Source organism: Sebastes umbrosus, chromosome 8 (genome assembly GCF_015220745.1).
Source record: "Sebastes umbrosus isolate fSebUmb1 chromosome 8, fSebUmb1.pri, whole genome shotgun sequence".
NCBI lineage: Eukaryota > Metazoa > Chordata > Actinopteri > Perciformes > Sebastidae > Sebastes > Sebastes umbrosus.
Window position 1 is genome coordinate 12180718 of NC_051276.1, and position 20514 is coordinate 12201231.

General features: G+C 41.7%; 1 protein-coding gene across 6 annotated transcripts in view; it reads right to left on the reverse strand.

The window, feature by feature from the left end:
* grid2 (glutamate receptor, ionotropic, delta 2) overlaps positions 1 to 20514 on the reverse strand; it is a 560240-nt gene that overhangs the window by 7197 nt on the left and 532529 nt on the right. For all 6 annotated transcript variants that reach the window (XR_005207895.1, XR_005207896.1, XM_037778044.1 and 3 more), the window contains one exon: positions 9469 to 9709. Coding sequence is in view for 4 of the 6 variants with exons in the window: in XM_037778044.1 (XP_037633972.1) it covers positions 9469 to 9709 (241 nt within the window). In the remaining 2 variants the exon portion in view is untranslated. The remainder of the gene's footprint in view (positions 1 to 9468; positions 9710 to 20514) is intronic.

Genomic DNA, 20514 nt, shown 5'->3' on the forward strand with positions numbered 1-20514 from the left:
GCAGAGAGTGTTCATGTCCTTGTCAAATGTGCTCAATTATGATTCATTATTGGTGAAACACATTAGTCAACTCTGTGGACATGTGTGTTTGTGAATGAATAAGCCTGGTAGAAAACTCGTAAGCAAACTGTTTACATTGAGAAGCAGCCTCATAGATTAGCCATTCCACAACACATAACACACACCCATAGCACAGACACTGACATATGGCTCACAGTCAAAAGCAGTTACCACAGCATTACAGCAATGAATGTAAAGGCATGTGCAGACATGTACAGTGTTTTAGTACGTGTAAGGAACACATGGAACACATAGAGTTTAGTTTATTAGAGTTGGAACAGTGGATTGGCGGTTTTTATGTATACAGGAAGCATGTGTGTATGTGTGGCAGGTGGGGATGGTGTTTTGGCCAGTGAATCACGTCCATCTTAAGTCATGTGTATGTCACTGAAAGCATGAGCTGAAAGCCATTGGGGCTTATGAAGCATGTTTAAAACAAATGTATATCTTGCATTAATGGGTTTCATGATATGGCGTATCTGACACACAGTTTGAGCATTCGTTATATTGACACAAGCCTGACATGATGGAAGAGGCGGGCTGTGTGAGGCAATGATGATGTGTATGCATGTGAGAGTGCGAGCTCATTGGTATGTGTGTGTGTGTGCTACTGTAAGAGTGGCCATATTAGGGAAGTTGTTTGTTTGTCATCTTCAAGGAGGATAAATAAGGATGAGTCTGTTAATTTTCTGTTAAGAAGTGATTAGAAATGTCAGTGTACTTGTGAATACATAATCCACAGGTTTTAATCAACAAACATCTGCGAAAGGCGAGACCCAACTGATAATCCCAATGAATATAACAGCACTCAATGTACATCAATCATTTTTACATTTGTGCACTTGCTCATTTAAGATTAAACCAAGGGGAGAGTTTGATCAGATGTGTGAAAGTTAATTTAAAATGTTCTTTGTAACACTGTGGTTTTAGTGATTTCCTTGATGGCTCAAAAGGAATATCGTCAGTCTGCCATAATACAAATAGTCAAGAAAACTACGTAGATCCCAATGTGGCTGATATTAGGCTGAATTCTATATACAGTAAGTCTATAATAATGCTGTCTCAATTTGCGTACTTGCGTACTTACACATACTATTTTGAGTGCAAAGTATGTCAAAATACAGTGCACTTTAAGTACCAAGATGTTGTACTCAAAATGGTCAAAACGTTGAGTGTGAAACGCTGGACACTTCTCACCCTCAACGGTCGCCATCTCTGCTATGTAGCGGAAGAGGAGGGGCCACCAACATATATTAAACTTGTCCAAATGGTGGGCGGGGAAGCTGCAGCAGTTACAATTTTAACGGCGAACACCAAACTATACAAATTTAAGTTATACATGTGTTTTTTTCCTATTAAGTACCACTGTACTGTAGTCGAATAGAAGCCAATACTGGGTTGATTTATCCGTCTGAATTGAATTACGGCCGATACGGCATGATGTCCGTGGCTGACTATCACCAGCTGATCTACTGAACTTAACGACAGCATGCGATTTGAGACAACACTATTTCGAAATTCACGCACTACGCAAGGAAGTACATAGTGTGCACGTGTACTACCTGGAAGCGTACTAACGGAAGAATCCAAATTGAGACACAGCTTTTGTCTTTTTCTGGAAACAATAAAACCAGCGCCATATGGACGATGTCGCACGGTCCCCGTGAACATCCGATCGTTCATACTGATTGCGGTCAAAGTGGCTCCAAAACATTACCCCTTCTCTTCTTCTTTTTATATTTTCAGATTTGCTCAGCCAACATTTAATCAAAGCACCCCATTTTTAAAGCGTTGTGAAATTTGAATCAGCGTACACGCACTTGTAGGTCCTGTAACTTGCCAATCATTGTAACGTGGTCTGTGCGACCCTGCCAGCGTTGTTACAAAATCTTGGAGGTGCACGGCTCGCCCAGGTCGCAATTGCGCATTATCGCCGTCCGCGCTGAAGGAGCATTAAACAGGTTTAACCCACTGCATTGTAGTAGGTCGTTGGAAGTAGAGTCCTCATGCCAAGTCTGCACTCCCAATTTATACTCCTGGTGCCAATGCATCTCACTAAGCCAAGTTTCCTAGGCCCACTCATAAAGAGTGGGTCACCAGGCTTTCCTGTTTTATGTGAAGCTTGCAGAAAAGCACAGGGAGCTGCATGCTCTTGGCTCGGTTCGATGGTCTCAAGTGATGTTAGCATTCACTGTCACAGGAAGACAGAGGCCAACAAGTTCTTCATTTAAACTGACAGAGTGAGGTGTCTAGTGGAGTTAATTACAAGCTTTATGGTTTGCTTCACTTTATTAATTTAACTTTTAGGAAGTTGGATGACATTAAACACACTAGACTTACTCCATTGGCCATGACTAAGGCCAAATTGCATGCAGAGGCAGAGTTTTCCCCAGTCAATAAAATGCAACATATGCAATTTATCTAATTAGCTGCTTTGAAGTTGACTTAAATTTGTCTTCCTTCCTCCACTGAGTCAGGACACGCTGCTGTGGTCCCAGCTTGACTCTCTCCTCTTCTGTTCTCAGCAACCATCTTTGCAGCTGGTTGCCCATTTGGAAACATTCTGCACAGATGGTGATTTGAGATCTGAGTATGGTGTTCCCACTGTTTTTACATATATTATGATGGGATGATTTTAGGAAGAAATTAGAAATAATATCTCAGCCAAATGAAAACTTTGATCAATGAGGTGTGTTCTATTTGTAAGTGCAGTGGTCTTAAGGCCGGGGTATGCTTGAAACAAACTATCGTACGACGTGTTGTCTGACCACGTCTGTTTCAAACAGCCACACTCAAAGGCGGGGTGAACAGCTTGCTGTCATAGCGACGGGCAAGACACAATAATTATGTAACACTTTGGGATGGAATCTCCTCAAAGGCATTCATGTTGTTGCAGTCATTTGTACACACAAAAAGTGATAACAGAAGTTGTGCATAGAATGAAAACTTGAGAGAGAAGTTCAATTCTTGCCTACTTTCTCACCTCCACACACCTGGCCACTCGCTGAGTGAAGTGCTTGTCGGGAGTTTTGATTCAGAAAGTTACAAAAATTGTCACCGGTCAGAAAGGAGTGGGCGCAGGGGGTTCCAGACGCTGTTTGATGATCCGACTAGCACTTTGTCTGAAGCACACTGACCCCCCTTGAGGTTCAGTGGTTACACTGAGCAAACCTTGAGCTAAGCCAAAGGCAATCAATAGGTCAATGCTTTGATAGGGCGAAGGATGAATGTCAGGGGTCAACTATCAAAAACAATCATGGCTGACTGAGCCAACTTCATCTTCACCATGGAAGCACTGAGGGGGCTGTTCTAATGATGCACAAGTACTCTTTTGCTTTGCACACACTATTATCTAAATGCTTTTGCTTATGCATTTAGAGCTGCAACAATTAATCAATTAGTTGTCAACTATTAAATTAATCGTCAAATATTTTGATAATCGATTAATCGGTTTGAGTAATTTTTTAAGGAAAAAATAGTTTTAATTCTGTGATTCCAGCTTCTTCAATGTGAATATTTTATGGTTTCTTTACTCCTCTATCACAGTAAATTTAATATCTTTGAGTTGTGGACAAAACAAGACATTTGAGGACATCATCTTGGCCTGTGGGAAACACTGATCGACATTTTTTTTACATTTTCTGATTTTTATAGAACAAACAACTAATCGATTAATCAAGAAAATAATCGGCAGATTAATCGAAAATGAAAATAATCATTGATTGCAGGCCTATTTGCATTCTAATAAAACCTTACTCCCTCCTCTAAGCATAAAAAGCGAAATAATTATTTACCACTTATTTTGTCGCTCAATGAGGCAGTGGACTAATAATGGTAATATCACTAACTGGAATTGTATTATAAAGTACATGCATATGAAATGCACCCTATCATCCATATCTGACCTCCACGTCAATAATAGTGATTTCCACATGTCAGTTACTGCATGATGCCTTGATATCCAAAACCTTGATCAACATCTACAAAGAGAATTAAAGACTATTACCGTTTAGATCCCTGCTGTCCCTCCTATTCCCTCCACTCCTGCGCTCAGTCAGGGGCTGATTCCACTGGCTGCTCTTAGTGGCTAATGAAGATGGCGGGGGGGGCGTGTGTGTTTCCCTGTGTTGGAGCTGAACCACACTGTGCTTAACATGACTTTGGGCTCGACCGGAGGTTTTGTGTCTTTGTGGCTGCTCGGTTGGCGGACATGACTACTGATCTGAATGACAGATTAAAGCTGGTAACTGAGCAGGGGGCTGGAGGTAGGGGGTATATATGCTGTGTTTACTGAAGGAAAAAAATATTGTTGCCTGGTCCAAAACAAAATGACATTGGCAGTCAGTGCCAGTGTTGCAATATATAATTAAAAATGGTTACAAACAATAACAGTGTGACTTAACATGTTCAACACACCTATTTGTGGCTGTTTTGAGAGCAGCAATGTGGATTCACCTGACTGGACCTCAAAATTGATGACTGTTTCTTCTTTAGACACTGAATCGACTGAGTGACATAGAATAACTGTTTTATTCACATATTATACTATAGGATCTCTACATAACAGGCGGTAGCATTCAGAGTAAATATTTAATATATGTAACTTCATTTACTAAAGCAATTAGATGGTGGAGAATTAAATCACGGCAGCGATATATTAGAAACTAAATTAAGCTTAAGCAGATCAAACAGCAGTCAACCTGCTGTTGAGCATGTAGCGCTATTCTCACTGCAGTTTGTAGCCAGTTTAACGGCACATCATGCCAGTTGCATGGGGAACTTGCACATGGCAAATTGACTTGAGATGAGAGGAGTCCGACTGCAGCTTTATAGCTCCTGCTTGTGCATTCACAGAAGTGCAGAAATCCACTCACAACATAAACACGCCTCGGCCTTAAACTGATTCATCTGCTAAAGAGGAATGCACTTGGAGTGCAAGTAAAATTAAACAATTAAATAAATCAATGAACAAACAGCCCAAAGGACAAATCATTTGCCACTGTTGATCAGTTGCAAGAAATTGAAGGTGATGTATTGGACTGCGGTAAACAAAGCTGTGTAAAACGACCAAGTAGTTTGTCAAACAAGCTTGTACACACTACAGTGATCACAGCTGATGAGGCACGTCAGTCAAGTCACAAACCACCTATTTGCCTGCAATGACACACCAATTTCAATTTTGATTGTAGTATATTTCTGTCTTTCATGTCAAAGGACGTCACCACCACTCAAGTCACATCAATGACGACTTATGAGTGGAAGAAATCTTCTCCAAAAGCTAGAAACCAGTGGAGGCTGGTCCATAGAGGCAGAGGAGGTTGCTCCTGCTCTATTTTTGAGAGGCAGAGGGAGACCAAAATATAATAAAACAGTAATTGGTTGAAATGAATCATTACCAAATCTCATCATCATTTATAAAATAATTTTTATCTCTTCTTTGGAAAAAATCCCTTATTTAAATTCTAATTAAAATGCTTGAACAGCGACACCTACAGGGCAGGCAAGAAAGTGGTGTTCGGGGCGGGACCTCTTCCATCAATTCAATGCGTTTCATTTTTTAAATGCTTATCTGTGATTGGCCAAAACATGTAAAATGGAGCTTCAAGGGAGGACATCCTTGCTGCCCGCTGCTCGGGCTTCGCCATCAGCTGTCCAGGCTGGACCCACAGCGGAGCTACGGTGACGTGCGGCGGCCCGACGCCCGTGCTGCGTACGGGCAGCAGTTTACAGACCGGCTTCTAGTGACACATTATGCACACGAGGTTCATTCTCATCCTGTGGCTGCATCATTGTTTTTAAGAAATCCTGTCAAGCCATTGTTTTACTGCTCCATCTTTCATTTTACATAAGAAAGTAGAGATAAGTAGCCAGCTAGTGCAGTCATAATAATAGTAATTTAACACTTGTCAAACTTAAGCGCAAAGTTCTTTCCAGATTGAAAGATTTACAGACTAAAAATTAAAAACTCAAAATCCCATGTATGCCCCCCCCTCCCCCCATGCTCCATCCCCCATCCCATATGACATACAAAAACTAGGAACATCAAGCAGCACTGAGCCCATACATAAAATTGAGGTGCAAGTGCATAATAAGAGACATAACTATATAAAATAACATGACACAGTGGGTTGGTTTTCCTCCCGTCCTCCCCAATTTTTTGAGTCACCAGCCGCCACTGCAAGAAGCTGTAGTGATGCAATAATGTGTGATGATACACCAACGGTCGACCAGGAGCTGCTCGTTTAATCATTTGAAACCAACGGCTCATGGACTTTTCATATTGAAACTTTCCCTCTAAATTACTTTCCAGATGACTGGTGTTATCAGTCTTTTATCATGAAAAGTAACCTGATCTGACACTAAATCATCCTGGGTATAGCCACAATTTTCATTCCCATCTTTTTGTCATCTTTTCTAATTTATTCTTGGCGGAACTTTAAATTAGCATGACACCACAGATTAAGGAGATGAGCCAGGCTTCTCTTATTTGTTTCTGGTAGTCAGAGTCATGCAGAGATGTTCACTTCAACAGTCCTAATTTGTTTAATGTCACATTTTTCCTCCCATTAAAGGTCATTTTGGTAACCAGGAAACAATAGGTCGTAATACATTATGGTGCATTCAAAACACCTCTCTCCTGATTGTTGGTAAGTTGGTTTTATATCTGTAAGGACTGGAAGTTGAATGATGGGTTTGGAAAGCGTTTCTTGCGTTAATTCTCTAAAGTCATTATCCACAAGTTAACCTTAACCCGCCTTTATCAAGCAGCTTCCTCGGAGGGGAGAAAGCAATTGTTTGAAGCTGAAGTAATTTACCTGATGGCAAAAACATTTTCCGCTAAAATTAATCTGCACTGCTTCATGCCTCAGTCTAATTTGTTACGAACACATAAATAATTAACTCTAAACCAAAAGTGAAAATATTATTTCACACATAATTACATTTCTTCCTGTTCATCAGTGGCATGTTTTGCATACCAAATTTGCTACACTTTGCTGCAATTTCACAGTTTTGATTAAAGATATTTATTTGAACTCTTTCTCCCTCGGTGTTTTGGTAAACATAGCGGTAGGCATGAGAAGTGACGAGGTGGGTCGGTGTTGGAGGGTGAATTGGAAGCTGGTACACATCCTTGTCAAATCCCTTTGGATAAAACAACTACTGAGATAGAGAGGTTGCAACAATGGCTAACACATATTCTGGTGAAAAGGGCCTGAGCTAATTACAACACATTAATAGGAATGCAACTAAACATGCTGCCATTTGTATTTTTCTTTGAAGAGGTTCTCGTCAATGGTGGAGCAAACAGAGCCACCAAATGACAACAGACTGCAGGGTTTCTACGAGGGGAAGATGTTGCCAGCGTCATTTTGATTGCCTCAAATGATATCCCCGCCGAGGTGATCAACCGCATATAGGCTGATTGGATATTTCACAGGGCGCTGCTGCTAATTTACAAGGTGGAATGTTGCCACTGTTTTGAAGAGAACGCTGGTATAAATATCCATGTTTAATACTGTGAGTCAGTGTTTCTGACTCTGCCTCGGTCAAGGCATGCTGCAGCATTCAAACAGGCCCTCGGGCTGTTTTTGTATTCTGCTTTTAACGTTGCCAGTGTCATCTTTTCTCTAAAACATTTCAGAAAAATAAGGTTGATTACCCTGTTGACACTGACACATTTTGCCTCATTTTAAATTAATCGACACCATCAAAATAACATCAATAAAACATAAAAAAAAGGTGAGAGCAGAATACTGAATATATTACAGGGCCAACAGGGTAAATACTTACAAATTTCAATTCAAACATTGAGGATCTGGACTGTGATTGTGAATTGCCAGTGTGTAAAGGCAAAGAGAAGATATGCAGCTACATCATAGTACCTAAACTCTCCCAGTATGTGTGTATAATGTGAGAATGTATCATGGTTATTAGGGGTGGGGGATAGTTTGCATGCGATAGTTTGCGTGGCAATATTGTATTGATATGGACGTCAAGTATCGACCTTTTATTATATAAACTATTAACCTCTTAACAATCCGACGACGGGCCCGGCCGCTGTCTTTCAGAGGTTGTAGTGGGCTCAGTCTTAAAATGTGAACATACTGGTATCGAATAAAACTAGAAAAAACCTAAGGAATTGATTGGTACCAACCATGTAACGTTAGCTTGTCAGGAAGAATGCTAAATAACGCTTCACATTACGCAAAACTTTGGCGAGGAAACCTGACATGGCCATTTTCAAAGGCGTCCCTTGACCTCTGACCTCCACATTTGTGAATGAAATCTCTGAGATAAACAGAGGGAAAACTGTATCTTATTAGATAAAACAGAGGTTGACAAACTGCATAATTTGCAGTTGAAAAAAAGTTAAAAAATCGCCATATATCTTATTGCAATACTATATCACAAAATGTTTAAAAACGCAATAAGATTCAATCGTGATAATATCATATCGTGGGGCCTCTGGTGATTCCCACTCCTATAGGATATGTCACCCAGGCCATGTAATATTACATCATAGTTAAAGTTAGATATGTTAATTGGCATCAGTATGAATGGAAGTATTTACATCAACTGATGAGGACTAAGAAGTGAGTGAAAATTAACACCCTTTTCAAGAAAGTAAGTTAAGTGAGCTTTTAGGAGATAATGTCACCTTGGCTAATCATTTTGATAATTTAATGGTAACTTTAATGTTAACTACGCAAACAGTTAGAATTTATAACATGACAGGATGCTTTACAAACTGACAGTCCAATTAAAACTGTGGGTGAAATTAACACAACGATTGTTCTCAGAGCTTCTGAAAGTCCTGTTTGACCTTTCCTTCCCTTCCTACATATGCAGGGATATATATATACAAAAGACTACGCAAAAGATCAATGTCTGTTATATCACTGGGGATCTAATATAGCACCTTCAGGATTCTTTTTGACAGAACGTGTAAGAGCCTAGCAACAACTACAGCTCCAGCCTGCGCTATCAGCATAGTATTGCTGATGTTGCTTGTGTGTAAATTTAGTTCAGAGCGAAGTGACACTGTGAACATGGGAGGTTTTCAAAGGTTCAGACGCTGTCAGCGTCACAACTCCTTCAGAAGGAAGGCTCTGCTCATATCTCTCTTCCTCATGCATCCTGACTTATTTTTTCCCAACTTACCATCCCTGGCCACAAATTCAAGACTTTCTATTTAGCAATTCTACACCCTTCTCCCCTTGCCTCTGCTAGATCTGAAACTAAACCCATCATCCACCCAATCTTCTGTCCACTCTTACTATTTGATACCTCCTTTCATATTTTTTTCTACCTATTGCACCGCTTCTTTCCCCTCTCACAACTTAAGATGTATTATAGGCCCTATACCTCTCTCTGTACTATTGCCCAGTCACCCATCCATCCCCCTACCTCCTTGGAGGGGACCCTGGATCCCTTCCTCCGCGACCACCAGCTTTCCACCATGGCGATGAGGCAGGAGAGCACCACGCCGGCTGCCAAGACGCAGAAAACGCCAGCGAAGCTGTGGATGTCCAGGGCGTTGCCGCGCTGTCGTGTCTGGACTGAGCTGTAGAGGTCGCATGGGCTGTCCTTGGGCCACCACTTGAGCTTCAGTATATCCATGTCGCCGTTCTGCTGAAGCTCCAAGATTCTAGGATAAAGGCAGGAGACAGGCGTGTAAGCAGCATACCTTACACACACGGACACAGAAGCTAAAAAACGTATAGATATTTGTAAAAACTTACAGAAGTAAGCATACATGAAAAGGCATAAATACACAAATGAATGTGTAGATGTATGAATGAGCAACAATCCGGCAACATTCAGAAGAGTAACATAACACTGTCCAGAGTGAGCACAGTTATTGGGGATGAGAACTGATGAGGTCTTAGTGCCATTTGATTACAGAGTCAAAACGCTTCAAAACAATCATGGAGAATGAAAATATAGTTGCACAAGTCGACTGCACAAAACACTGCAGCTTTTACTGCAGTTGCTATAGCGCCCCTCTTCCATTTGAGGGCAGTGTTAGCCAGTTAAAATCCTCTCTGATCCCTGACAACCATATTGGGCTGTCAAACTCATTATGGCTAACATTAATATGTTTTGCAGCACAGCGCGAGTACACCGCCACAATGTCATTATGCAGCCTAGCTTTAGTCCCACGATTGATGGCTTTAGAGAGGATACAGCTCAGAGGTTGATGGGGTCCCTCTGTTAGCCTTCAGCTTATTATTTAACTGGGTCGTTCATTTTGGTTTGGAGGAGAGCTGCAGACGCACACAGACAGACAGCCGTACGGAGGCTCTGTTAGCATTCGGCTGGATATTTAACAAGCGATCTGGCGTGGAGGAGAGAGGGGCGCAGGGAAAGGGAGAGACAAAGAGGAAAAAGGCAAAGTGGGAATGTGTGTGTGTGCTTATACCTCCCTCACAGGCATGAACATACTAACACAGAAAACAAATAGATGCAAATAATCCCCCCCCGATAAACGAAGCCACCACACTGATTGACACCAACGGGGTGGATACACATTGAGAGATGAACAAAGTCGCAAACTTGACTGCATGCATGTCAAAGCAAACTTAAACAGGATTCATACATGTGTACATAGACAGATGTTTGCAATTATCTGCACAACTTCCTGGGGGCAAACCCCTGCTGCAATTTCAGTGACAACACGCTGACATGAATGACAGTGCCCATCTCTCATCTTCATTCTTCCTCATGCGTAATACACAAAACGGACTGAAATCAATCAAGAAATGCAAATGAGCCCTGCAGACGGTTTACATAATTAATTTCATCCACAATAGCCAGAAAAACACGGCTCATTTCAATGTAAATCAGCTAAACAGGCACAGCACGTTGCTCTATAACCACGTCACTCTCATTTAGGGACACTCTCTTATCACTCCCCGGGCTCCACTGAGCTGGTGGGACTGGCGAACTGCGTGGTTGAAATGGCAGTTGTGGTTGTAATCGATGGGACAGATTAGAAAGAGAGGAGAGGAGAGGAGAGGAGAGGAGAGGAAATGGGGAAAGGAGAGGAGAGGAGAGGAGAGGAGAGGAGAGGAGAGGAGAGAATAGAAGAGAAGAGAAGAGAAGAGAGACAATAAGAGACTAAAAAACTAATTCTAACAGCAAATCCACCAACAGTCATTCTAATACAAGATCATGTCCACCAACTGCCGGCTTGAATGTGGGATTGTTTGGCTCAGATAAGCATAGATTAGAGCCAAGATTAGATAAGACTTTGTGTAGATGATACACAACATTGATTCAAAACAAATTGAATCAAACTGATCTGCAATAGTGTTCAGCAGTAGTAGAATAGTGGCAGCACTGGCCTAGTTGTATGCCCTGGTTATCTCTCTACTGGCATGAAGAAGAGGTAGAATCATCGCATGTCAATCCTGCCTCTGTTCTTTTTCAGTAGTGCTCCTTTTTCTTGCAAACATGTTACTTTTGGACAGTAATATTGTTCTGTATAACACAGGACTTGTGTCTGTGAAATGACTTCATGTTTGACCACTCCTCTGAGTGCTAGATTGCTGATTGCTGGAGGAGCAAAAACACTTCACTGTTGCATTGCTAAGATTAGGTTTTTGAACAGTACCTGCGTTTAATCAAAATTTAAACAGCATCCTTAAGTTTGTTCTCAGCTGATGACAGTATCACAGAAAAAAAAAATGTATTTATGAAAGATAAAACAAGCTTTTTTATCCAGAGAAGTGTTGTGCCTTTCATACAGTACTGACCTTTAAATCTGTCACTTTGACAAAAGATTCTTCACACACACAAACAAGCCTGCACTCTGACAGACGGCTTCGGAGGAAGACGGATTACACACAGGCTAATGAGATGGAATAAGAGCGATCCCACCTTTCAAAGAAGCCAGGCAATATTTTGTCAAAATATTTCATCATTTCTTGCTTGGAATTCCCCCAACTTCTAAAGATTTCTTGTCTGAGTTGATGTCTTTTCATGTCTGTTGAATGAAAGTGGCATGCTTTATGTCTGGAGTTGCCGTCTGTTAGCTTTACTCATGAGGCTGTTCTTATGTGTCACAGATGTCATGTCACGCAGGTTTTTGTGGGGGCACCAAAGGAGTGGAAATAAGCGGTGGCATTTTCTTGTTTCATCTACTTTAACATCTGTAAACATAATAGACAGGAAATTACTTTGTGATAAAATTCTACAGAAGGGTTTAATGTTGACCTTTGAGGGAAAACAAATAAACAGTGGAAAAGGTAATTAACATTTCTTTCCTTGCAGAAAGAAACAGCGATGCCACCTGAATGTAATTATCAAATATCCTTTTTTAAAGATTATTTTTAGGTCTTTTTTTTTGCCTGTATTAGATAATACAGCCGAAGATAGACAGGGAAGGGGGAGAGAGAAGGGAGGACGTGCAGCAAAGGGCTGCGTGTCAGATTAAGGACTCAGCCTTAGTACATGGGGTTTCCGCTCTATCAGGTGAGCTACCGGGGCGCCCAGAAACCCAGCGATTTTAAATATGATCTTGGTGTGTGTTGAGGTTACTAGCTGTATCTATAAGTTAAAGGTTCTATATACGGGATTCAGAGCATAAATATAGCAACAAACAAGTATTTGCAATGTAAAGATATGAGCCGGATTTACATCAAGATGTTCCTGGTAATTCAGTCCCGGGTATTATTTTTCAAGGAACTAAAAGGTTCCTTTAGACCATTGTTGTCTGCGTTTCCATAGCGGTCTAAATACCTGCGAAGACTAGGCAAATTAGTCCGCTGTCGTATGGAGCAACAAGACATGGGACGAGGGTTACTGGTGGTCGCAGGGTTAAATAGTGTGACCGCCCGTTTTCATCTGTTGTCTCACTGCAGCAACATTTACTGCAGCACAGTATTCATTGATGCACACTGGATGTGATTAACAAAAGAGGAAACAGAAGGAACAGAAGAGGAAAGTGAAACTAAGAGTGTCTGTCTCCACAGTAAATCCTCTGTTGAGTGTTTGATGGTTATTTATTTGTGCTTTAGAACATAACCACCGTGAAACAATCACAAGATAACTTTACCGTCGCTGTCTGTCTCTTCTACCGCTCCCCTTCTCAGCTCACTCGTGCAAACTCTCTCTCTTTTTCTCTCTGTCTCTGTCAGACTTAATTTTGACCCTGGTTCCTGTGGTTTAAACGCAATGACTTCCTCATAAGGTTCCTAGTTCCAGGGGAAAGTTCCTGCGGTGGAAAACGGGCTATAGTGGAGTAATGTCTACCTGAGAGAATGTCGCTCTACATCTCTGTGTGTTGTAATCCAAGTTTCTCTGTGCTTGGTTTACATAGCCGTGCTGGCTGCACGTGCATGTTAGTGCATGTGAGTCTCTCTGTTGTACCTCACTGGCTAGCTAATGGCCGCCGCTCTGCAGTGCACTCATACGGCGGTTACCGCTGACGCATGTCGTCGTCAGGGAAGCGTAACACCCAACCTCTGGTTCGCCCCAAGGTTAACACTGTTAGCTCTGTCAGCACTGTTATCATTATTTGTGCTGTTAGCGCTGTTAGCTGCTAGCCACCGGCTCAGCCGTCTCCATATTGAGAGCCACGTGGAGGCAATAGATATGCTCTGAATTCCGAATTGAGCAACTTTAAAGATATACTTTGATTTTCAAATATTCATTCAAAGACTTCTTCCCTTCTCTAGACAATCAAAAGGATGCCAAACAAAACAACAAAGAAGAACCAAAAGGCTTACTCCCCATCTTGATCAAAGATCAAACAGATCAAAACATAAAAAAAACAAACATTTCAAAATGAGGCTTTCATCAGAGGAATCATTAGGATGTGACTAAGCTGTATGTAACTTTGAGGGAGGACAGAGTGGAAGAGATTTGAGATTCAGGACAGAGTGCTTTCTCTCTCCCTTCTATTACGACCCTGTCTGCCCGTGGAGCCCATCATCTATCATCCTGCACTAATTGGCCCATCAGACTTATGCAAAAGCTGCTTCCCCGATGAAGGCCCTAACGCTGACCCGCACTCGCAAGAACGCACGCACATACACACATAGTAGTTACATTTACCTTACATTTATTGCATAGGTGTTAAAGAGGGATTATTATGCTTATTTTCAGGTGCATACTTGTATGTTTACATGCTTCAAAAACGCTTTATTTTTCTTATAACGACTCTTGAAACACTCTGTTTGAGCTCCTGCACCCCCACCAAAATAAAAAAAAAATCCCTCTGCTCTGATTGGTCAGCTGGCCCACTGTTGTGATTCTTTGTTGTGAAACTCTTTGGACTCCGCTCCAGCTCTGCTTTAACTAGCTTTGTTTGAGGTCATGCCAAACTAGCTGCTAGGCAGGTATTATGCAAATCAGTTACTTTGTGACATCATCATGTAACGTAAGAAAAGGCGGGACTTCAAGCAAGGCGTTTCAGGCAGTTCAGGCACAGGGTTTCTGTGGGGGAGAGTAACTCCCTTGGTGTGGACTTTGGGTTTTGTTACTTTGCAGACCTTTTACACGCACAAAAAAAACTATATAACGCACAAAAGGAAAGGGAAAAAAGCACAAAAGCATAATAGGTCCTCTTTAAGCTGCCTTTATCCTGCCTACAGCACAAAAACACTAATTTAACTCTGCAATAGTGGAATACTTGCAGGGAAGAGGATAGAAATGATGACCATGCTGGTAATATTATGTGATGCCTGCTGCCATGTTTTTGCTAAAACCAAAATACTAGAGCGTGCCTGAGTTTGGACAGATGGTGCCAGCCAAAAGTGAAGTGGAAGATGTTCACATGCTACACTGCAGGGTCCTTTTAAATATGACGGCAATCCAGACATAATAACTCATAAATGGAATATGAGCTTGCCTGAGTAATTCCAGTTCTAATGCTTCACTGTATCCGTCGAGCGCTTGGTCACTTAAAGATTACCTAAGTGTGTTCAGAATGATGCCGTGCATGTAAACTCATTTGCCAATAAGCCTAGAAGAGATCTCTGTTAACTCACGGCAGGTGCTATGCAAGGAACAGTTCGATTTTAAGAGAAACAGTGAGCATGGTGATGATCATTGTTAAACACAAAAGCGGTTACCACTGCTCTTCGTTTATCTTTATCCCATGGCTGACAGGCAGGATGAAAGGCCACTGTGAGCTGCCTGACAAAAACACGGGTTGAGTCAAAGGTTTCCTGCCGTACACCATCTGTCTAGATCTCAAATTTGTCTGTCACTGTCTCACCAAAAGAAACACATCTTCCCTCGAAGACACAAATTTGCCTGTGAGCACACACACATATGTGCAAACACATTGCAACACAGAAATGTGAAGCATGCACAAGCAGTAAAAGCCTTGTCACACACTCAAAATACACTACACCTCTACAATGTTTGTTTGAAACAATGACAAACTGACATAATGAGAGCTAGGAGGAGCTAATTAAAGTGTGTGTGTGTGTGTGTGTGTGTGTGTGTGTGTGTGTGTGTGTGTCACGGTCTTTATGTCCTGATGAAAGATCCACTACATTGAGTCTGATGGAGTTCATGATAAAGCACAGGAGAGGAAATCCGACAACTAATTTATTTTCCCCACAGCAGTGTGCTTTTCCTTGCACAGATATCCAAAACTTTTTTTGTTTTAATTTCAGTCTGAATATGTAGAGTAAAGAACTGAGGGAGTGTACACTTAGATGTTTTTTTTCCTTCCTTCAGGGTCTGTTAGTGTTTTTTGCTCAAGGCGTCATCAGTCAGCACACTGATGCTGCCCTGAGGTAACGGGAAATAGATCACTTTAATCACTAAAAATAGCACCTACTATATATCACTGCAGTCTGAGGACTTACAGTAGAGGTATTAGTGCCATGATCTTGCTGTGGGTTGAGGTTACTAACTGTATCTATAAGTTAAAGGTTCTATATATGGGATTGAGAGCATTAATATAGCAGCAAACAACTATTCCACTCTTTCCACCAAGAAGTTCCTGGTAATTCATTTCCAGGACTACTTTTCAAGGAACTAAATGGTTCCTTCAGCCCATTGTTGTCTGCATTTCCACAGTGGTCCAAAGAGCTGCGAAGACTAGGCAAATTAGTCCACTGACGTATGAAGCAACACGACATGGGACGAGGGCTGCTGGTGGTCGCAGGGTTAAACAGTGTGACTGCCCATTTCCATCTAAAAGAAAAAATTAACCTCAGGTTTTGTCTCACTGCAACAACCTTTACTGCAGCACAGTATTCCTTGATGCACACTGGATGTGATCAACAAAAGAGGAAACAGAAGGAACAGAAGAGGAAAATGAAACTAAGAGTGTCTGTCTCCACAGTAAATCATCTGTTGAGTGTTTGATGGTTATTTACCTATTATTAACTTTACTGTCGCTGTCTGTCTCTTCTAGCGCTCGCCCTCTAAGCTCATTCGTGTGATCTCTCTCCCTCTTTCTCTCTGTCTTTTTTTAAAATGAGTCGGGAAGGCAACAGCAAAGCCTAACTTTACCTTTTATTTAGACTTAATTTAGACCCTGGTCCCTGCGGTCGAAACGCAATGACTTCCTCAAAAGGTTCCTAGTTCCGGGGGAAAGTTACTGCGGTCGAAAATGGGCAATAATGGAGTAATGTCTACCTACTATACAGTATATCACTGCAGTCTGAGGGCGTACAGTAGAGGTATTAGTGCCATGTCCTGCATTATATAATACGGTGGTTGCTATATATAACTGCATGTTAACATCTAATTGAATGTATCATTGTTACACTATATGTGAGGGTTTCAATGTCAGTGTCAGCTGCATGCGTGAGGGGAGTAACATGTGTATGACAGGTGAGATGTAATTACAGAACAAGTGTAAATTGTGTGTCTATCTGGCAGTTACGGCCTTTTTATTGTGTGAAACAGCTGTCCTGTGTGCGCATGAACAGCATGACTGTATGTGTGTTTGTCTTCTGAACAGTGTCTCATTATATATTAAGTGTGTGGTGTATGCATGCGTGCATCCTCCTGCGTCTATGGGTTTGTCTATGAAACAGCTGGTGTGCTGTGAGATGCATTAACACCGTGTGTGTGTGATGAGTTATCACCTTGCTTTAAGATCGTTGACTTTGACTGGGGAGATCTATAATGACTTTAACACTCCCACTGGCTGTTAAAGCAAGGGTTGCCCATGTGGTGGTGGGGGGTAACTGTTGTGTGCCTCTGAGTGTGTCTGTATGTGTCTGCTCTGTCTCTGCCTCCCCGTTCTCTCCGCAGTGGCCGTTACTGCGCGGACTACATGTTGCCATGGCAACTCTTTGGCAGCAGCCTTGATGGTGGGATGATCACACATTATTAGTTGACTCAAGCTGAAAAAAAAAAAGAACACCGTAGTGTTTTGGATAAAGGGGCAAGGGACAGATGACTTGCAGAAAGAAAGATATGGCAACAAAAGGGAAATGTGAAAGATGAGAGAATGCTGCAAATTCTTTCAGGTGACAAAACACATTCATGGTAAATGATGCTGAGATCACACACAGGGAGGGAGAGAGAGAGAGAGAGAGAGAGAAAGTGACTCACAGATTTCACATAATGGGAAGCCGAGACATGGGCATGAACAAATAATGCTTTATTTACTGTCTCTATCTGTCTTATGGAGAAACGCGCAAGTGTGCTCTTATACAAGCAGGACCAATTCGAGCTTTAGACCTTCAGAATGAGGGACAAAGCTGGAAATTTGATCTGGCCCTCACTTTTCCAAAAGGCTGTTTACGGATTAAGACTTGTTTTTTGTGGTTAAGAGTGAAATTTGTTTTAGGTTAAGTTAAAAGCGGCCCTTCTCATTCCCAGAGCGCAAATTACAGAGGCTTCGTCACGCCCATCGGTGTGTGATACCAACGTACAAGGCACCCTTTAGCGCCGGTATGAACGCATCGGGCTTTCCATTAACTACAATGTAAACGCTTAGAGAAAGTGCTGTGGTGACGTATTTTAAAGAGCGAAAGAGACACACAGGGCCAGCGGGAGGGAGGGGAGGTGGGTGGGTCCAACAATCCCAATGCTTTCATCCAGGAGACCGCTGTTCATGTCCTGTGTGTTAATTTTCAATTTCACGTTACAATTAGCAGTTGGTTCATGTCCCATGTTCACAACGTTTCACTTTCACTTTACAAATGTAGTAATTTTAAGCCCACCATGTTGTTTTTTTCCTAAACCTAACTAACTGGCTTTGTTGCCTGAACCTAAGCAAGAGATTTAGTTAAATTCACAACATTAACCACGTGTTTACTGCGACCGAAACAGTGATGCTGAGGGGTCTGACTATGCGTCAGTATGTGACGACTTGGGATGAGAATGTGTTGGTTAAAAGTAGGGGTGACCCTGAATAGTCGACTATTTGACGATTCGATGTAAGAAGCCTGAATCGACTGCCAATCTCAGTCGAATCATTGCAGTGACGGGAAAAGGTGCTAAAGAAACGGAAAGGATCCTTCATATTACTTATACTGTTTTAGAATCAAAGAATATGCGTAAACTTATTAATCAGAGCACTCGTAGCGTAACGTAGCACTATCAGAGCGCTAAATGTATTTATTAACGATTCTCTAAAATCCTCTGGCAGAGGCCCTTGGAAACAGCTGTTTGCGGCTTGCGTCTCACTCTCTTTTTCTCTCTCCCGTTGACTCCCGTCGCTTCCCTGTCGTTTCCCTTCTGTCTGTGGATCGTATCTCGGCCAATGATTTTTTGGTTTTACTAATTATGTCCTGATCTAGTGACTGTTTGATAAAAATAACTTTTTTTTAATCATATTTGTTCCATTTCTACCCACTGCAGCTTTAAACAGCGGGGGAATCAATGAGCAAAAAAAACATGATTCAATGATCAGTAGAGTATAGACAAGACTTGACCAATCACATTCGACTATGTAAATTCTTATTCAGGGACACCCCTAGTTAAAAGAGAAGCAATGGTTAAGGTAAAAGCTGTGGTTTGGCATGTGGTTGCGATGGTTAGGTGTTAGGGAATGCATTATGTCGGTGTGGGCCCTCACAAGTATAGAAGTGCAGACATGTGTGAGCAGATGCACATACACACAAATTCACGCCTCTCACTTGTAAGCCAAATTGCTGGTATCAAAGTCAAAAGAGAATAGTGTTTAAAATAGAAAGCAGTGTTTTGTGGTTGCGAGATCATCAAGTGATTTTGAATTGTTTGGCTTATTAAAGTTTTGTATGTAATTTCTACCAAACAGAAATGCTTCATGTTTAAATATATAAAAAACGGGGAGTGTTGTTTCCTGTATTTACCTAAAAAGTGGGCTTTTAGTAGTTCATTTGACTTCATTTGACAGCAACATCTATTTGTAACAGTTTTAATGAGCAGCCTCTAATGTTATAAATGATACCCCTACTGGAGTGAAAATGGACTGTTAAGAGATATCACACTGTGTTGCTGCACCACTGCTGAGGTACAGGGAGTGTATTTCTAACTCAAATGGATGGCGAGGCCAACATACAGGCTACAAAGTGAGTTTTGAAAGCCTGTTATCTCAGCACCTGGCAAACTGATCGTTGAGTCACTGGTATCGATCAACTCGGCTATCAACCTCCTCAAGATATATTATGGCTATTTTCTGCTATGGGACAGTAAAAATCTCACTTATTGCCCCTTTAAATGCACTGTAACTCCATATATTGTGTTGATTCTGCAGTCTTCCCCAGGCCCATCCATAAGGCCCCTATAAATACAGGTTATGTCCCCTGCTGCTCTTTCCCCTGTAGCAGGTTTTACTGCAGCTGTAGCCAGTTAAAATGCAGAGTGCTGTGGGTTAGATGATCAAGCATAATGTGAAACAGTTCAGCCGACTTCAGAACTTAACTGTTTCTATGAGAGGTGTAGTGTGTAGAGCATACTATCGTCTGACGTACGGTGGAATATGTCTGCAGCGACTTAACTAGAACACAGTCTTGCTCTTTTGTACGAATATTCTTCTCCTGTCACCTCTGTAGCAAACACAATTTTAAGTTGGAGACAGTGAAAAGTGGAAGTGGCGGTGAGGTGAGAGGTGGAGACAAGGGGAGAAGGGGACACAAGTGAGTCAGAGAATAAGGGAAGATGGAAAATTGAGCAAAAAAAAAGAAGAAGCTGGCAGCGTATTCAATCTGGATGGACGGCTGACAACAAAATCATACAATGGAGGAAAGGAGAGCGCAGGTGAGAAAGTCGAGGAGACAGGATGGGAGAAGTAGAGAGAGGAGAGAAGACAAATGATGAGATGAGTGAACAGAGGAAGAGTGTCAAATGAAATGAGCAAACAGGGAGGAAGAGAGACCGAGGTGTTATGCTAAAATGAGTTTGTTGCTCTGAGACGACAGTTGGCTGTCAGCTCCTTAAATGAGAAGAACCGAGACTGGCTGCCTCGCTGGTGTTAGCCTCACTGGAAAACATGAAGGAGAATAATGTTCATATTATGAAGTCAAAAAAGTAGTTTCACTCTTAAAC